This window comes from Numenius arquata, chromosome 8 (assembly GCF_964106895.1).
Source record: "Numenius arquata chromosome 8, bNumArq3.hap1.1, whole genome shotgun sequence".
In the NCBI taxonomy this organism is placed as follows: Eukaryota; Metazoa; Chordata; class Aves; order Charadriiformes; family Scolopacidae; genus Numenius; species Numenius arquata.
Genome location: NC_133583.1, coordinates 41,907,963 through 41,927,792, shown reverse-complemented (window position 1 = coordinate 41,927,792; position 19,830 = coordinate 41,907,963). Strand labels below are relative to the sequence as shown.

The 19,830-nt window shown below is 37.5% G+C and overlaps 1 protein-coding gene across 1 annotated transcript in view; it reads right to left on the bottom strand.

Moving 5' to 3' along the window:
• Positions 1 to 19,830, bottom strand: part of DPYD (dihydropyrimidine dehydrogenase) — a 366,613-nt gene that overhangs the window by 141,081 nt on the left and 205,702 nt on the right. The window contains 1 exon segment of the mRNA XM_074151782.1: positions 4,536 to 4,700. Coding sequence (XP_074007883.1) covers positions 4,536 to 4,700 — 165 coding nt within the window.

The window sequence follows — 19,830 nt, the reverse complement described above, 5'->3', positions numbered from 1 at the left end:
CAAACTGACTGAGGGTGCACTCAATCCCTTCGTCTAGATCATTGATAAAGATATTAAACTGGCCCCAATACTGAGCCCTGGGGAGCACCACTTGTGACCAGTTACTAACTGGATTTAACTCCATTCACCACAACTCTTTGGGCCTGGCCATCCAGCCAGTTTTTTACCCAGCGAAGAATACGCTCACCCAAGTCATAAGCAGCCTATTTCTCCATGAGCATGCTATGGGAAATGGTGTTAAAGGCTTCACTAAAGTCACTAAAGTCTAGATAGACAACATCCACAGCCTTTCCCTTACCCACTGAGTGGGTCACCTTCACCTTATCACAGAAGGAGATCAGGTTTGTCAGGCAGGGCCTGCCTGCCTTTCATAAACCCATTCTGACTGGGCCTGATCACCAGTTGTCCTGTATGTGTCACGTGATGGCATTCAGGATGATCTGCTCCATATCCTTCCCTGGCATCAAGGTCAGACTGACAGGCCTGTAGTTCCCTGGATCCTCTTTCCAGCCCTTCCTGTAGATGGGCATCATATTAGCCATATAACTTCCAGTCAACTGAGACCTCCCCAGTTAGGCAGGACTGCTGATAAATGATGGGAAGTGACTTGGTGAGCACTTCTGCCAGTTGCCTCAGCACCCTTGAGTGGACCCCATCCAGCCCCATAGACTTAGGGGTCATATCATTAAGTGAGTTCTACTTGGCCAAATTAATATTTCTTAAGTAAACTGCTTTCTTGAATATACCATAAAACGCCACTTTTTCAGCCGCATTTCGGCTGGAAAGTACACCAATACACCATATAATCAGGTATCTCCTTGGTAAATAAACTATGAAAGTAAGACATGTTGTGGCATTAGTTCTTCTGCTCCACTACCTAAAGCACTTCAAATAATTCATGTCCAAATTGTGGTATAATCTTTTTAACACGAACTGACAACTTCATGCACTTTCCATCTGTGGTGGATTGACTCCGGTCATCAGCTAAGGCCCCCACCCAGCCAGTTGTTCACTCCCCACCTCCAAATCTCCCCTCTGACATTTCAAACCAGTCTAAGCAGGTCTTAGAAAGGGAGAGTTTTTCTATTTCTCATTATGATGTTGAGGTAATACTTATACCACACAGGAACAGCTTTTATTGGCCTTGGCCAAAATGTCCCTCTACAGCAGGCAGCAAAGAGAACAGACTACCAGACTATGATTATGGTTTCAGTAGTCATTCTTCTCAAACAAGTGGTAATTAAATTTCAGTCTGAAAATTCTGATTATTGATAATTTTCTTTCACTTTTTTCTTGAGCCTTAGATTACTATTGCACTTTACAAACAAACTTTTTTGGGGGAGTGGGGATGCAAAATTTGCCAATAAGGTGTCAGTTTTATACTAATTCAGAAGCAACATTTTAATATTACATTTAAGACAATGAAATAAATAAAATAATTGTTCCATATTTTCTTGCTGTCAAGTTCTCAGTATCTACTACTAAAGACCAAAAAAAGTAATCCAGATTCTCTGATTAATAATTACACAGAATGATAAATCCTGTGGTATCAGATGCTATGTGTGACCATAAGACAGAAAAATACAAATACTTAATAGATTCTCATAAAAAAACCCACTTTAGTTAACCATGTAAGGAAGATGTTTAGATATCAGAAAGAGAGGCCAATATAAGTAAAACTACAATATCTGGGAAAGTAGAAAGACGATGACAAATACAAACAGATCAATTTTCTTCTCACTTTCACAGCTCTCTGACTGAAAGGTTATTTTCTTGGTATATAGGAAAGCAGTGGACACAGTGTTTTTAAAACTGCATCCTTTGAAAATTTAACAATAAACAATGCAGAATAATACCATATATTTTAAATGGCCTCAGCCAAATTGCTGATGTAATACCTTAATGAGAGGACTGAAGTACCAGAAGGAAAACAATTCCATTTTTAACTGCAAATCATTTTAACAGAGAAGCAGCTGATTTAAAAAAAAAAAAAAAAAAATCTTGGGCCCATACTGTGCATACCATCTTAATTACTAAATATTAATTACTAAATATTAAATTAACTCAAGTCTCAAATTGAAACATCAAAGCTTTAGATGATACTTCACATGCAAACATACAAAATCCAAATACTTTTTCTTTTTCCTTTCTCCTCTGCTTGGAACCTTACAAATATTTAATTCACTGCCGGTGGCACTGAAGTAAGTTTCTGCTGGTGGCAGCTTTTGCCTCAGTTTACCCCTAGTCCACTTGAAGTGGATTCAGGGTCAAAAGGAGAAGCTAATAGAAGAGAAGACTAAGAAAGACTTCCAGACAGAGATAATTGGAAGCTACAAGAAAGAATCAGGAGTCAGAAGAGCCTCAGAATGAGGCCACCCACGACAGGGGTGAAGACGGCACAAGGGAGATGCTAGTTCCTGATCTATAGAGGCAACATGTCACAGTTACGTGACATTATCCACTGAGCTGTGCCTGGTGGTCCTCTTCTGCACAACGCCTTGCAAAATTTAGTTTAAATCCCAGGCTTTATTGGGGGAATTTAGCTGCTCTTTTTGCATTACAGTTTGCTTCTTCCTAATGGTATGAGATAGGATGCTGTTGTGAGAACACCTTCTAGTGAGGTAGCTATTTTGCTCATATCCTTTTCATCTGTAAGATAAATCCTACCTTAAATTACTCATATTACATAGCAAAAGTACTTATGTATAAATTTTGATTTGTTTTTAATATTTACTGTAGCAAGGTAAGTTTTTTTACTGTAATCACTTGTGTCCTCATCTCTCTTTGGCTTTCATTTGAGCAGAAAATGTCATTCTTTGCTTGTTAATTAAGTCCACCCAAACAGCTCTCAGAAACTGGGTTTGGTTTTAATAAACCCCCCCCAAAAGCATCAAGTTTAAGAAGGCTTTCTAGAGAAATTAATGAGAACTAAGGGGAAAAAAATTCTGCAAGCTCTAATTATACAGAATATTTCAAAATAAGCACCAAGAGATTTCTACTCAGTGATTCAGTTAGCAACAAATTTACCATTATAATTATGACAGTTCTTAGATGAGTTCACGGGCACATTTTAAAAATCCTTGTGAGCAAAGCCAAGGTCTACTGCTGGGTACTGCTTCCCCCATGCCCACGCAGGCATTACCAACCTCAAAGATGCCACATTGGCTCCAGCCAAAGTGCAGGAGCTAAATTCATATTCTCAAAGTAATAACTCACACAGTGAGGGATGATCAGAAGATGCTCACCCCAGGAACTATGAAAGAGTGAGACTTCTTCATCCCACACAAGAGGCTAAGTCTCAGAAAACTCAAATTTTCCTTTTGAAATTGTTGCTTGTGCTTCTCCTCACAGAAGAGAATGGTTTGGTCTCATGCACAAAATGTTGGGAAAGATTTTTGGTGAACACTGCAGTGGGGACCATTCCCATAGCAGAAATGGCCAACAGTCTTACTGTTACAACAGCAATATCCAGGACTTTGTCAAAGGATGCTAAAATCAGAATCAGAGAATTATAATATTATCTTTTGGTTCATACTTTCACTATTATGAAGTCCAGTCACAGTAAATAAAGTGATATGAACCTCAGCAAAGAAACACACAGTCCATCCATAGCGAAGTAGGATATTAAACATGCAGCACTTAACTTTTACTATCAATACAATGAGTTTAAACATTTTTTACACTTATCGATGTGCACATTTAAACTCCAGGAATAAGAAATAAGCCAACTGCTTGTCTTCATGCAATAAGATATTCGGCAACATTCACTTACTTTGCTCATAGCTGAACCACGGAGGTAATAGCTTCAAGACAGAAGATATGTAGGCTCTGGGATTTCTACCTCTATCCATTCGAGATAATGATTGAGGTGAATTTTACTTTCCACCTTGCTGTTCTTATTCACTAGAAGAGTAGCTGAAAATCACTTATGCTAGCTAGCTGGCATCATTGCTCCCAGCTTTGATTATTACCTTCTAGCCAGATATTCCCCATATCCAAGATGGCTTTAACAGAACTCTATCCTTGTAGTTAAGTTAAGTTAACTTTAAGTCAGTATTGCTTTTTTTCTCCTAAAGCAGGCAATTGCTTATAAAAATATTAGAAGTATCTTTCATATATGGATTAAGAATCAAAACAACAAAGATCCTTTTTATAATAAAATTAAATTCACAATGAAAATGATTATTATAAGTTACATCTTTAAATATGACCTTAAATTCAAAATTATTCACAGTGGAACTGACAAGCATCCACACCGGGAGCAACTCTTTCCCTTGATATTATCTATTTGAATGCAACCGTCAGCCTAACTAAAGAATCATGACAGTTGTCTGTTTGTGTAACAGTCATTTCACAGAATTTTCTGTCATAAAGATTATTTGGATGGGCTTTTGTGTTTTTTAATAACATACTTGTATGTCAATAAAGCAATTTGCATTCTATTTAATAAATATTAAATAGGTGAGTTTTCACAGATCTATAAACCGGAGATTCTAAAGAAGCACATTGCATCTTTACGAGTGAGTGGTACTTACATGGTTTGGAAAGTCAGCCTTCAGTTCAGCAATACTTTTACACCAATATGCTGCTGTTTTCTCGCTGATCAGTTCAATGTTTAGAAAAGAGCCTTGGCCTGGGCCATACATAGGACCTGAAGTAATTCCACGCACAATCCTCGGAGAAACATTGGTCACAATATCCTGCAAAACAGTGAAAGCTTTCAGATTGGCTTTGCAAAGTGAAGCATACATATATCAACAATGTCTATGACATAATATAAACTTAAATGTATCAGTTGTTTTAAAGATGCAGTTATTATGAATAAAAACTACAATTATAGGTCAGTTCTCTAAATCAGCAAATTCTCTAATTAGATTACCTATATCAGAGGAGAAATATGTTTGTTGTGTGTTTGAAATGATATGTCAACATCAATAAAATGCCAATATGGGGCATCTATAAACTGCCATATAAAACCATCATACAAAAACTGCCATCATCTAAAGAATGCTTTTGTGTTGGGCAGAAGGCATACAACACTGTGTAAAAACTTGTGTAGGCCTCAGTCACGTAACAGCATACGTGTGAACCATCCTCCCCAAAGGGGGTCAAAGTCCATGTCCTACGCTAACAGATGAATCACAAAGAGGTCCTGCCCACCAGCCTCTCTGACTGGTCCAGTCACCAGCAAAAGTATACTAGTGTACAAAACTTCACAAATGAAATGATATGACTAAAAGAGATGAAAATAAACCAAAATAGCGAAAACTAAAATCAATATTGTAAAGCACGACATTTCTGAAGGTCAACATGAGGTTAACAAACAATTTTGAAACATACAGTAAACATGCAAAATGTTGACTTGTTTAGTAGTCTTAATTAAGCTGCAATGTCACCGTATCTATATTAACACAGAACTGTAAATTCTGACATTATTTAAAACTAAAGAGAAACATAGATGGCAAAATGTTCCTTTTGCCAATTTCCAATTAAAAATAATTTTGAGTAAAGGTCATTTATTTACAAATGTATCAGAATTATTTGTTTAAGTACCCCTCCTCACCATCTTGTCATTTTTAGTGAGATAACATGAACCTCCATTAGTATATAGCAATTAAGGTCAATTTACATATTTTAATTAAGAACCATCCCATATAAAACAATTAGGGTAATAGGCATACTAACTGGATTTCATAACATTTGGACGTTTTTCCAACTAGATAGACAGGAAACCTTAATTAGCATTAATTAGCACTGATCTGCATATGTTTGATAAGGCATACCCTTGCCACAAAAGATTATTTATTCCTGAATCTGCCAAATGCTGCAGTTACAGAGGATAAAGGGACTTTTCTTCACATTGTATGTAAATTTGAGGTAATCATCTGTTTATAAAGTTGAATTAATTATTATACAGTAAATATGCACTAATATTTTATACTGATAGATAATTATATGTCCATTTACATATGTAGAAATCACACAAAGTAATCTCACCAGTTCATCTATTATCAGGCCTAATAAGTCTGGAACACGGACATCACACTATTCCCTAATTTTCCTATTATAATATTTTCCTTTCAGCACAAAAGCTTCATCTCCCTCTTAACAGTTAAGTTATATTTTCAGAAAAAAATAATTCAGAACATTTTCTGAATGTATGCAAACGAAAACCAAACAGTAAAGTACACTCCCCTCACTCCCAAAATAAATTACAAAAATTGCAGTTTATGCAGAAGAACTATTTACACCAGTTTGCTCCGTATTATCCTCTTGAGTGTTTCACTCCTTTTAAACTGCCTCAGAGGAGCTTGTGCTTTGACTTCACCCCAGAAAGCTATTCATACACACAGGCCAGTGCTATCACATCATCCAGCATGAGAAAATATGCAAAGCCAATGACTTAAATGCTGGCAATCTGACCTTACTCCTGCAAGCACAGGGTGGACATGGTCATTTTCCAACAGATATGAGTTTCTTTGACCATGATGCAAGTGACTGTGAGCTTCCTTTTCCCATGCTCCGAAGCAGTCAGAAGCAAAGCAGCTGCAGTAGTATGGCACTAAGCCTGAGCTAACAGCCTGTCTGTTGCTGGGCACTATTATTTTTAGGTTCAGTGCAAATTACGATAAGATCCACATGGCGTGATTTGCATTTTGTTTGTGTGTACCTGTACACACGTGTGTAAGTCAGACAATGCTTGGAGCCACCTACGGTACTGTTTGTTATCTTACTATGTGCGTGTTTTGTTGTTCTTCCAGTCTCTCTCATTTTGCTACCGGTAAGAGTTCAAAGACTGAGATATTACAGCCTAGATTATACCTCTTGCGGGACACTCCAAAGCCTCAGTCTGCTTCCATGCAAAAACACTCTGAAGTTTTTGTATCTGCTTTGGGTCTCCAGGCAATCTCTTCTCTCTTCTAAGAACAGAGACCCCTGGTTAGACCCTGCGACTGCTGCCAAATCCCCATGGCTTCGACCCGCTCTTTCCCAGATTCAGTCATAGCCGACATCTGAGGGACAATTTATCTCTCCAGGATTCCACGAAGTTGAATCAGGTAGTTCACAGACTTTGCAAACTGTCTCAAAAGCAGCCACTCTTCACTTTAATGTCCACAAGAGATACACAGAGCCACATAAAACAGTAAACACACATACATCTCTCTGCCTACGTTTCCTCACTCTTGAGTTTTCCTTGAGATTTTGTGAGATCCCCTGTGGTGCTCAGGGACCTTCCCCTCCTGTCCCCCGCCAGCAGACAGCTGCTCCTTCGAATGGCAGCTTCCATTGCCTCCCTACTGCCTCGGTGTCACAGGACCACTCCACTGTGTCCGTGCTATCACTTTATCTTTCCTGACCAAGCTGCTTTTGTTTCCAAAAATCCTTCCTGGCTTTGAAATCCAAACATTGCCACCTGGCTGCTTTGTCTTGATTCCTCCTGAGAGGGATACCCTGTCCTTATTTAAGATCACGTTCCTTGTTTGCCTCTCCTAGCTCAGAGTAAGCTAGATGGAGAGACTCTGTAACGACTGGCACGCTGGCACCTCTCCTGTCTCTTGTTAGCACATGACAGCCCCAGACACAAGAAGACTCACAGTTCATGGAAACAAAATGGAATTTATGACTTATGTGATGATTCAAGGAATCTGCCTATGTACACACAGAAAAAAATCACACAAGTGACAGAAACGAAAATTGTCTCTTTGAGATGAGTGTGAAATACCTACACTGAACTTGCCTTACCATCATCCTTCTCTTCAGTCTCCTGCCACATCTACGAAAGCTAAACAGGGAGAGAGTTAGGCAAATGGTATATTGGCAGGGCTTCACCAACTTCATGTCCTTCAGTCTTAGAAGTTAATTTTACATGGTATCACAGGTTCTTTCATTAAGATGGGCAGTTCTTGTGGCTGGCCGATTGTTACTGCCACCTCAAAATCAGCAGGTAAGGTCAGAGCAGCTGAAATAGCCATAGTGCTCCAGGCCACGGGGTTTGTGACAGATCATCTTCTGGTGTTTTAACTGAACACTGATTTTCCCTGTTTATAGGAATTGTCTGGCCAAATGCTGGCACTCATCATTCCTTTTCTTCAGCCTCCCCTGGTGAGGCCCCATCTGGAATAGTGGCCAGTTCTGGGCTCCCCAGTTCAAGAAGGACCGGGAACTGCTGGAGAGGGTACAGCAGAGGGCTACAAAGATGATTAGGGCCTAGAACATCTCTCTTATGAGGAAAGGCTGAGGGACTTGGGTCTTTTTAGTCTGGAGAAGAGAAGGCTGAGGCATCTGATCAATGCCTATAAATACTTACAGGGTGGGTGTCAAGAGGATGGGGCCAGTCTTTTTTTCAGTGGTGCCCAGTGACAGGACAAGAGGTAATGGGCACAAACTTGAACATAGGAAGTTCCATCTAAACATGAGGAGGAGCTTCTTTACTTTGAGGGTGGCAGGGCACTGGAATAGGCTGCTCAGAGAGGTGGTAGAGTCTCCATCTCTGGAGACATTCAAAACCTGCCTGAACATGTTCCTGTGCAACCTGCTCTGGGTGGACCTGCTTTGGCAGAGGGTTGGACTAGATGATCTCCAGAGGTCCCTTTCAACCCCATATCATTCTGTGATTCTGTGATTTTCTGAAATGCCAGCTTTTCCTTTTATCCATAGCTATGCACACAACCCGTTTATTGTTAATAAAAATTTCTATGTGCATAAAAAGCCAAATGGAACTGAAGCAAGAAGCCTGACAGGAAGCACTTCAAGGTTTGAACCCAAAAACTTTTTTGATTCTAAAAAACCTGACTGCTGTAAGAAAAATGACCTGACAGATGAGTTGGTCTGGTTCCTGCATGCAGTTGAAAATAGAGGTCCACATACAGGAATAGCAGAATGTCCCCAAACTCCGAAACGAATCAAGCATCTTACCTCCCCATGCGACTGAAGCAATAAACAGTCCTTGGGAAAAATAGCACAAAGCTTTTATGTACTCTGAAGACCAAGGATAGAAGACTTTTAATAAAGAGCAACTAGAGGAGAACAAAGCTTATATCTGACCACGCTAAAAGACAAAGCCATGGAAAAAATGACAAAAAAAAAAAATCATTGGCAAAGGGAAACAGAATAGTCCATAGAAAATTAATTTGTTTTGTAGGGAAATCTTGCAAATTAATGTAGACTTGGGGATTAGGGAAACTGTATTCAGTACTAGATTACAGCAAAACAACTTGGTTTGGGGAAGTTAATGGAAATGAAGAGAAACAGCGACAACAAATAGAATCAAGGGGCAACAATGAATCATGAATATTTCAGTTACTGAATTTCTTCTTTTGCCTCAAAAGCTGAGTATTTTCCCCAGGAGAGCACAGCAGAAACAATAATATCAATCTCTCAAATATATTTAGCTCAGGACACCACCTAAGAAAGTGGTGCTACACAGATAAAAGAACCAATATCCTGCTGTCTTTGGATTCCTCTTTTCTGCTTAGGAACAATTCTGGTATTCTGGTAACTTGAGACTGAGTTAATTTGCATTACACATATATTTCTGTTCCTGTTGATTGATTAATTAACACACACACAAAAAAAAAAAAGACCCACGGCATTGATCAGGTCCCATTTGCTCAAATAATCTCTGAACTCTGCAATCAGATCATTGCATTCTAAACTACTTAAGTCTAATTGGCTGGGAGGTTTGAGACAACATCTTAGAGATGTTGCCCAAACACTCAGCACTTTTTAGCCAGTTCAATTTAAATAAAGGTGCAAATCAATTCATCAGCCCATGCCTTACTGTTCAGTCTAAAAGTTGTTTTGCTTCACACTGTCCACATTTGCAGCTAGTGATTGCCACAGATTTTTGTATTGTAAAAACGCAACCACGGTGTTTAAGCTGAGAGAGACCTTTACGTTTGGGCAAAGGGACATTTTGAATATTTAAGGGACCCAAAGGGGTGTCCAGCACAGTGTTAGATTCTGCGATAAGCACACTCATTGTGTGTTTCTCCTAAACTAATCAGCAGAGAAATAATTCACATTGAGAATATTAACATTGTCATCTGTAGGTGTGGAAGTTAATGAGCTGTAGAAACGAATCAAGCCATTCACCTCTCTCTCAACTTAGTGTTTTAGGGGCATCAAGAAGACAGCTCTTCATTAACTAGGTTCACATTTTTATTTCAGAATCATGTTTCCTAGAAACTAAAAAAAAAAAGAGTTTGGAGAAAAATTTTGTGTAAAAAAGTCAGTTGCTGGAATGTATAAAAACAGTCTCCCAAAAATGTATACCACAGCCTCATGCCTGTTCAATTAATGTACCTATATTAAGCAAATATAGTAAAAAGAACCAAAACCATAAAACTATATGATTTTTCATATCAAAGCTCTGATGTGTTTCTATTGATTTGCAGAGCTTGAAGCATTCTTTTTTGCCCATTTTTTTCCAAAATATTACAGCTAATGGTATTTTAATGAACACTTGAAATAATAAAGTTGCTTAAGAGAACACACAAGCATTTATATTTGGGATATGGAAAGAAAATTAATTAACTTTATCTTTAATTACCATATTAACCTGTTGTACATGTATTCAGTCCTGAAAGTACAGGTGTTCTCTAATGTAAATATTTGCAGCACAATTAAGGTTTCAAAAAAGATTTTTGGATTTTAAAAATGCATTTAATCACACTACGCCAAGTGTTAACGTGTTTTCTTCACTCTGAGAGGCTTCTATTGAGACACAGAGAACTTGCCTTGCAGCATTGGCCCCAAAGTCAATGAAAGTCACTGCATACTTCAAATTAAGCTTTTCTCATCTTTAACTTATGAAAGCAGATAGGAATTAGTGACCTTTGCCAGTTTCTTTTCATTAATATGAGAAAAAGATTTAATGCAATGAGCAGATTACTACTTTTTACAAAGTTAATTTATTTGACCTTTCTTTCTTATAGGGAGGGAGGGCATTACACTTGCCAAGTGGAGTATGCATCTGTACATTCCTGGGGTTACTACTTACTAAATGTCAATATGAACACCAAGGCAGCCACACTGGCCTCTTTGTGAAGAAGAGATCTAAATAAATACCTTATTAAAGTAATTTTATTCAAGTATCTCAAAATAGCATACTTAAAGCTAGCAGACAGTAAACTGCAATGTAAAAAAAGCCCAAAGATAAGTTTCTACTATATTCAATATATCACCTTCTTTACTTGAACAGTAAAGCACAATAGCTGAAAAATGCAGGTATTTAAGCAAATTATGATGCACTCCTTTTCCCCAGATTTTCAAAGATGTATTGAAAAGGTTGTAAAGATTTCAAAATCCAGTATGTTTGAAATGTTTTTAGAGCTTATTTTCTAAATGCTTTAATCAACCCCCCCAACATCAAGGTTCAGTTTTCCCTACAGTTTCTGCTAATTACAGTAGAACTTGATGCACACTTTCAACCTATGTAAAAATATAGAGAAGATGGAGACGTTGCCCTTTTCTGCCTAATATCGCAGTTGTTAAAGCATTCTGGAAATCTGGCTCACTGCTGTTGCACACCCTCATAGATACAAACGGCATCACAGACTTATGTCCTCGTAATTCCCTGCCAATTCTCACTCAAGGTCTTGTGATGATTTGCCTCTTCTGTGACTCAGCTGTCTAGCCAGACTGTGTCTAGTATCACCCCTTCTGGAGTCTTAACCATCCACAAAAGGCAAGTGAAACCTGAAGCAACAATATCACTTCACACTGCACCATTCCTATACATCCTTTTCGAGTTGTTCGTCACTTTCTCTCCTCCATCAGTTCTGAGACAGGTGACATCTCTGTGGGACTCCTCTTCTGCAGCCCAAAGCACCAACTTACTCTCCCAATTTTCCCCAAGCTCCAGCTGAGCTTGTCAGGCTCCTTCTAAGAGGAAGCTAAATCCACAGCAAGGACGTCCACAAACACAAACCCATTTCATCAGGTACAACCATGCAGATTAATGACTAATTTCCTTATCTGTTAGAGTAGGATTTTTACAACATACAGTGAGACTTACTGGCTCATGGAGCAAGGCAAGTAAATTTGCTTATGATTTCTGCCCAAGGAGGTTTGATGTAAACACTGGCACCTTCCAGTGCACAAACCACTGTTATGTTGCAGACAATGCCACCTGTTGAATTTGTAATACTTGTATTTAGCATTTTATTTCAGTAAGGGAATAGGCCAGACTTCATTCTTCCCATATGAGTTAAAAATCTCAGCAAAGTCACTTCCTCACTCTCTCCTTCTCTTTCCCTCCGTGAATACAGAAGCATTTTTTAAGAACTGAAACCACCTTGCCAGAAAAACTTATCTCAGAACATCCCACCATGTAGAAACTGCTCTAATCTCTCCACAACCAGATATGAGAAATTTAGTACCATAAAGACACCTTCATTTTTCATTGCTTTTGTGAATGAAGTCTAGACCTAGCCCTCTCTTTCCTCTTCATTGCTTTCCTTCTCTTGAAGACAAGAGAGCATATAATGATAAAATGATGTAAAATAATTATTTTTCAAGTTCTCTCACCAAAATAAGAATTGAACTTAAAAATCTGTTATTTCTTCGGCTTTCCAGGATTGTTAACTATGGTGATTTAAAGCACAAATGCTCTGATCTCTCCATTAGTACAGAACAGATCTTGAAAAAGATCCTTGCTTTTACTTATAAACTACACTTCTTCAGCTTTGACGTACAAGACCTAGTATGCTATAGAGGGGAAAAGGATACTTATCTGTCTTTTGACAGCTGTTTGTCATGTGTTTGCAAAGATGAAAGTACGTACCTTATAGCCCTAGTCTGGAGTACAAACAGTGCTTGTAAACCTTCCTTATATTCTACTCGAATTCTAGACTGAATAAGCTGAGTTATGCAAACTATTTTTTTAGAAAATAGACTTACCTCATAAGTGTTTTTACAACATTACACTATCCCATTTGAGTTTATTAAACCAATTTAACACTACAGATCCAGCAAGCAAGCTAGCTTTCCAAATCAATAAGTTAGCACAGAAGACTGCAGCCCCATAAGGGAAAAAGCAATGTGTCAGGATTTTGGAGAAAACCTGCTGAAGCACTTATATTGTGTGAAAGACAAATGACAAGTTAGAGGTTTAGTTACTACGTATTTGATGTTTTTCTATACTGTCTCAGTAGTGCTTTAAGATTTAACCATGAGAAACTTCAAAATTTACAGACATTGAACTTAATTTCTACGTAAGCTTTTATCATTGCTGCTTGCTCAGCACACCACTGTTCTTATTAATGAAATTTTCAGACAGTAGGCCATCACTACCAATTTATGATTAAGACAGCAAAATCCCAAGGTTGTTAGATAATCTCACTAGATTAATTTTTTTTTGTTTACTCTCTTTACATTAGAATAATCTTGGGACAATCTCATCCCCATTGCAAGTCAAGTAAAAATGGTCTGCTGCCCTTCTTAAAATACAGCAGTCCCCCAACCTTTGTTAATTCATGCATGATGGTTTGACTAGAAGTCCTAATTTTACAAACTAAAGCTCCCTAAAATAATAAATCAGGAGATTAAAGTACAAGACAAAAGCAATACGAATTATGAGTAAAAGTTCAAAAGAAATGAAAGAGTAACTATAATGTTTATGTCAACTGTACAAGTATATGTTTTCTAGTTGAGTTACATATTTTACAAGAAAATGAAGTTTTGGTCCTTGTTTAAAATTACGTTGCCTTGAGCAGTTTTCTTAAAAAAACCTTTTCATAATACAAAGCCACAACACTTTAAAATTAAAACATTTAGTATTTTTCTTATTTTTGACATTTTTGCTTGTTTCCCAGACATTAGAATGTAAAGACATTTGTACTGTAATTACAAAAGATAATTTTAAAATGTACTACGTCCTACAGCACTTTGCCTTGACAAACAATTACTGGATATCACATTCAATAGAATACAAAAAGCAATCTTTATCACAAGGTTAAAATTAGTCTTTGAACAAAAGATGCTTTCAAAGCAAATCCAAATTCTCATCAGCTTTATATCAGTTTCTCTGGGAGAGACAGGGAAGCGAGGGAGGGAGAGAAGAGAAAGGAAAAAAACATGAAGGACATTTGAAAAATTTCTTGCTAATGTTCAGTGTGAGCACACATTTTATCAGTTTTCTGATAAAGGTGTAAGCAGTAGGACATGACTAAATTTCTGCTGTCAAACTGCATTGTGGTCAAAAGCTATACCAATAGAAGACAGAAGCAGACTTACAGTTCTTGAGAACAGTTGCATCTGTATTCAGACATTTACTTTTGGATCCGTTTTCGCAGTGTATGGTTCTTAGATGTCAGTGTTTTGATATAGTAAACTACCTAATCAATGAATGGTTGCTTTAGCTGGCTGATGAGAAAAATGCCCAGTAATTGTCTTAAAACATTAATTCCTTTTCAGAGAGGGGCCACAAGAACAGAGAATCATGTTTAAACATCCAAGACTTCTGTGAGAAAGAAATCTGAAGCTGATCAGCAGATTTCTCAGGCTCTCATTGTGGTAATTTTTGTTGCATTTGTGGTTTTTTGTTTTGTTTTTTTTCTAGAAACAAATATAATTTCTTTACTCCATGAGAGCTTTCCAGTGTTTGAAACAAACAGCATATGAGCTGTAGCAGAAGAAAAAAAAAAGAAGAGGAAAAGATGTTCTTCAGCTAGCAAAGAAAATCAGAAATAAGAGTAAAGTAAGAACATCTAGTAGCAAGCTCTTTAGAAATTTACTATCCACAACTTTTTGACAAATTATACAATTTCCAACAAAAAAAAAAAATCTAATTTTTCCTTGGCACAAATGTTTGTTTGTCTGAAGGTTTTTAGTTTTCCATTTAATTAAGCAACCAGAGCCTTCACAGTGCAGCATTTTTTTCTGGACTGTGCTTTGCACCTCCCAGGAGACAACCCCATGAAAAACAGTCACTGATGAAGAAGTCAGCAGCGGATGGTCAACCCTGCCATTTTAAATGAAGCACAGAGTTCAAAATACCAAAAAAAAAAGGACCATCTTTCGAACTTTAAGTAACCTCAGCTCCAAGAATACATCTGAAGCTATTCATTGTACTATATAGACTGTACTGCGAACAACTAAGAAACCTGATCTTTCAGAAATGTCCGTTTCAGACTACATGAAGTGAGATGTTTGATACTATCTACATTTAAACAAAATGCTATAATATAACAGCACAGATAATCCCTGGGATACTAGAATAGAATGTCTTGAAACCGTGTAAAAAAATCACTCTCCTGCAAGTTATATTATTGAGTGAACAAAGCATTATTTGTGGAACTTGGATGAAGTGCCTGATGAACTTTATTGAAAAACCTAAACTCTGTATATGTAACTCATTTATGTTCTTTAAAATATTGACAAGGCTTTTTTGGATAATAACCCACAGCAGATGCTCACAAGTGATCAACGTGTTAAGACTGGATTCTATTACTCTGCTGCAAGCAAAATGTTGCAATGCTAATGATTTGAGGGGAACCAAATGGAATAAAATAGGAGTACATGGATAAATAAAACATCTACATGGATTGCAGCTTTTGATCTGTATCCTAAAGTGAAATTTCTGTGGCATGGCTTCTGAGGACCTCTGTACATTCACAAAGATGGAAAATTAATGCATAACAATTAAAAAATACTAGTCCAGTTTATAATGCTCACCCCCTTGGGACTCCAGTGGATTTAGATCATAACAACTTAGCTTGCCTTAAGAGATTAATTCTTTTACAGACATCTAAAACTATTAGCCCATTTTCAGCTGTCAGGGAATATCATCATCAAATCAGCAATCAAAACTTGTTGTGAAATGTACTTAACTGGCCAAACAAAGGAGCAGCAATTCTAAAGACTTCATTCTAGACAAGTACTATTGAATGATCCCATGAAGTGGGAAGGAAAAGACAGTCTAAAGTACGAATCTAAGAAAACTAGGCAGGAATCAACATAGATAAGACCCAATAAAAAAAACAGGTAAGAGCCAGGAAAGAGAAGGAAGAATTACATGACGTGTTTGCAGCAGCAATTTTAGGAGAGTCACTAAAGGAGTTATGCTTACAAGGAGAATACAAATGGATTCTCGTACTTCAAGAGGAGGCAAAATTAACATTGTTTCTCAGACATCATTGCTAAAGACAAGTCGATGTTTTTTTTTCTAATACTGTTTTCTAATTGCTAAACAAAACATTGTAAGAAGGCAGTGTGGCAACATCAGTAGTGGCAGATTCCTAAAGGGATGAACTAAAAAAGCCAAGACACATAATGACACAAAATGAGCTCTTCTAGGTAAAAAATGGGAGAGAATTGCAGGTAGTGCCATCATTCTAACAAAATCCCTAACAGAAACAGCAAACAATGAGAAAATGGGTTCTTTAAAACCCACAATATCTAGGATTTTGCACTCAATGTATAGACACAGAAACTAAATAAACAAACAAAAACTCTAACACAAGAATTCTAATGTCTGCTAATTAAGCACGTAACTTCCACTTGAAGAAAGCAAGGAGGTAACTATTTATTTAAGAGACAATACTACATGGATTAACAAAGCTCCTGTCAACAGCTCTGGACACCTGTACCAAGCACACTTATTGCCTAATTAAATATTAACATGTCCTGATAGAATCTGTGGTATAATTTTAATTACTGTTTTCTCATAGGGAAGCCACATAATCAATGTATTTCTAGCTGTTCCTAGAGGCTGTTTTGTAAAACTCCATTAATAAATTGTGAACCATCACTAAAATATTTTTCCCCCAGATTGCTATAAGTAAATCAACACTATTATATTCTCCTAGTAGGAAGGGAGAATAGATGCTTCCCTTTAAGGGGAGAAAAATATGATTTCTTCAATAATCAAGAAAAAAATCTTTTAACTACAACCCTATTTAAAGAGTTGTTAAAATTCTTGCACAAAGAATCAACATCGGGGAGGTACAGAACACCAAATTTACATTTTAATTTATGTATAATCCAAAATATTTTTATTGCTGGATTAAGTAATTAGGAGGAGAATCCCATGACTCCCTTGAAGCATGTATTTAAATTTTCTACTGGGCATGGATTTCAAATATTGAGGTACGTCTTGTACCTACCTACAGCATTTTCTTTTTCCATTAGGATTAAGAATGCTTAAATACTATAAACATTGATTAGCATTTGCGTACATTTAGGGGTGAGAAATTAAAGGAAATTATACCAATTCTCTCTCACTCTTTTGAAATTACTTTCCTATAAATCAACTTGCAAAGGATCCCAAATCTTCCACTCTGGATTAAACTATCATCCTGATTGGATATAAAATAAAATAAGCTTTTTTGTAATGACTAACACATTTTTCCTGACGCCCTGAATCATGGAACGAACTCTGCTAGCATGTTACGATTGGGGCATCATGTATAGGTCCCAGGGAGGGGCTTTGGGAATACAGATCCTGGGTGGGCTGCAGTCAGGAAGGGCAGAGGCAGCACATCTGGATCTGCTATCAGTCTCTGAAAGCACTGTGTGTTCATCCATCAGTCATCACAAGAGGCACCACACATAGGCTCCATAATCTAGAGAGAGATGGCTTTTTCCTCTCGAGAGCCTCAAAGCAGAGATTTCCAGCCTGCTGGGCTGATTCTAGTTTTCCAGACTGAGCTTGTAATAAATAAACATTCAGTGTTTGCACATGTTTTAACTTCTCTGACAGACAGGAATCCATGCAGACAAGTGCTGAAGTGTACATAGAATTTTTATGCTAAAGGATGAGTTGATTCCCACCTGCTTGTGGCAGACACAGAGGCCCCAATCTCAGGTCTGGTTTTCCTCTGGGTTCACCTGAAGTTTTCATAGCAGTAGGTTAATCATTGCCTATTAACTTTTTTTAACGCCCAGGAAAAATGACACATTCTATTGGCTTTTAAATTCAGCCCCGTGGGACATAAAGCACAAATTTAATAAAGCAAAAAAAAAGCAAAGTTCATTAAAATCTTCTTGTAAGAACTCAATGTAGCCATGATACATGGAAATTCCTAGCAAGACAATTCTTCTGTTTACCATTGAGGAAAAAAAAAAAATATTCTGAGCTGACCATATTCTTTCTCATTAAATCTATAATAGGTCCCAAACCCCAGCACTCTTTGGAGTCACTGCTCAGGTCTGTCAGTTAAGTAAATATGCTTGTCAGGGAATCTAGCAGCCACACATAGATAGGCTAGACATGAAGTCCACTCCCCTTGAAATCAATAGGAAGGTGGTTGTTACAGACTACACTTGAGTGAGGGTTTCGTTTGGGGAATTTGTGGTAAATGTTCCCGCTACTACTGCCACAGGGGTGTAAGAAAGTATACAATGGCTGTGGCTAGATCTCTGGCACTGTTAATGGCAGAGCCAGCTGAGATGTGCTACAAAAGGCTTATGCATGCTCAAAACTGGAATAATAAGAATAAATCTGTCCTCAGCTAGAGAGGGCAGCCTGACCTGAAGGCTCTTTGTTTATTCCAATAGAATATTGATTTAAAACTGGGACAAGGATTCAAAAGCCTTCTGATGCTAAAGGTAAAAAGTCATGCACAAAGTCCTATAAGGAGAAATATATTTTTTCGTCCCACAAGAAATCCTCAATTAGGAATAATTATATTAATGATAAATAGGACATAGGGAATGTCTTCCCGTACTTTTTCCTACCACAGAACTTTAGAGTTTAAAGCACAGCTGATTGCAGAACCTCCCTGAGGAACGGTACTTGCTGCCGACACGTGCCAGATCACAGGAGACGTTTGACACCAAGATGAAAGTTTGTCTCAGGAGCAAGGATGGCTCCACAGCACTGAGCTTCAGCGTTCCTCCTTCCACAGCCCTGAATTGCTGATCCTCAGCCCAGAGTTGTATCCCCAAGTATGGAGATTAATCTATACAGTATAGTCAATGCTCACTTACCTTAATGTGCAAAACAAGAAAGTACATAGGCAGTTGTGGACTGCATGCTTCTGCTTTTGGAGGCAGTAAGAAACTGGTTTTTACATATCTGCTTATCTTAGACAACTCTCACGTAGCTAACAGTGGTTTGTGCAGCCAGTGCAGAGCAGGGCAGGCTTCTTTGTTGCATATCAGCAAGTATAAGACCATTTGATGCACACAGTGATACAACAGAAACTTTAATCCTCATGGTATTTAAACAGTATTTTGTAAACTCCAATGCAAAAGTGCAGTATCCCAAGAATATCAACAAAATTTTTGACAAATTCTTAAACTACAATCATAGAAACTAGAGTTATTGTAGGAGGGAATCCAATCAGACATTATGTAAACTCTTTATGCCATGCATCTTCTCATGACTTACCTTCATATCTTTGAATTTTATGTGAACATATATGCACTACATATGCATATCTGCAAAATAAGTTGTATAATTTTGAATTTGCATAATTCATACTTTAGTGAAACAATATTTTATTTTGGTACTCTTTAACCCATAGCCTCCTTAAGGGAAAAAAAAACTGTCTGTTTTAAATCTGAATCATCCCATTATTCTATGATATTCAGTGTCACCAGTGATAATAACGCGTCTTAACCAGGCCCATTCCTGCAATTAATTCCATTTTCACAGTTCCCATGAACTCCAATATGCATTCCAATATGGCTTCACTGCCAGATCTGAGCCTTGTTAAAGTAACATCATTTTTACTTTTCCTTTTTTCTGTGAATAGAAGGATGCTGAGAATGGCTAACTTCCTACATATTGTACATGTACAATCATCAACAACCCAGCCCTTTGTGAAAGTATTCATATATAAACATGAGTGCTGCTTGTACTGCAGTTCTTTAAAAGGGACT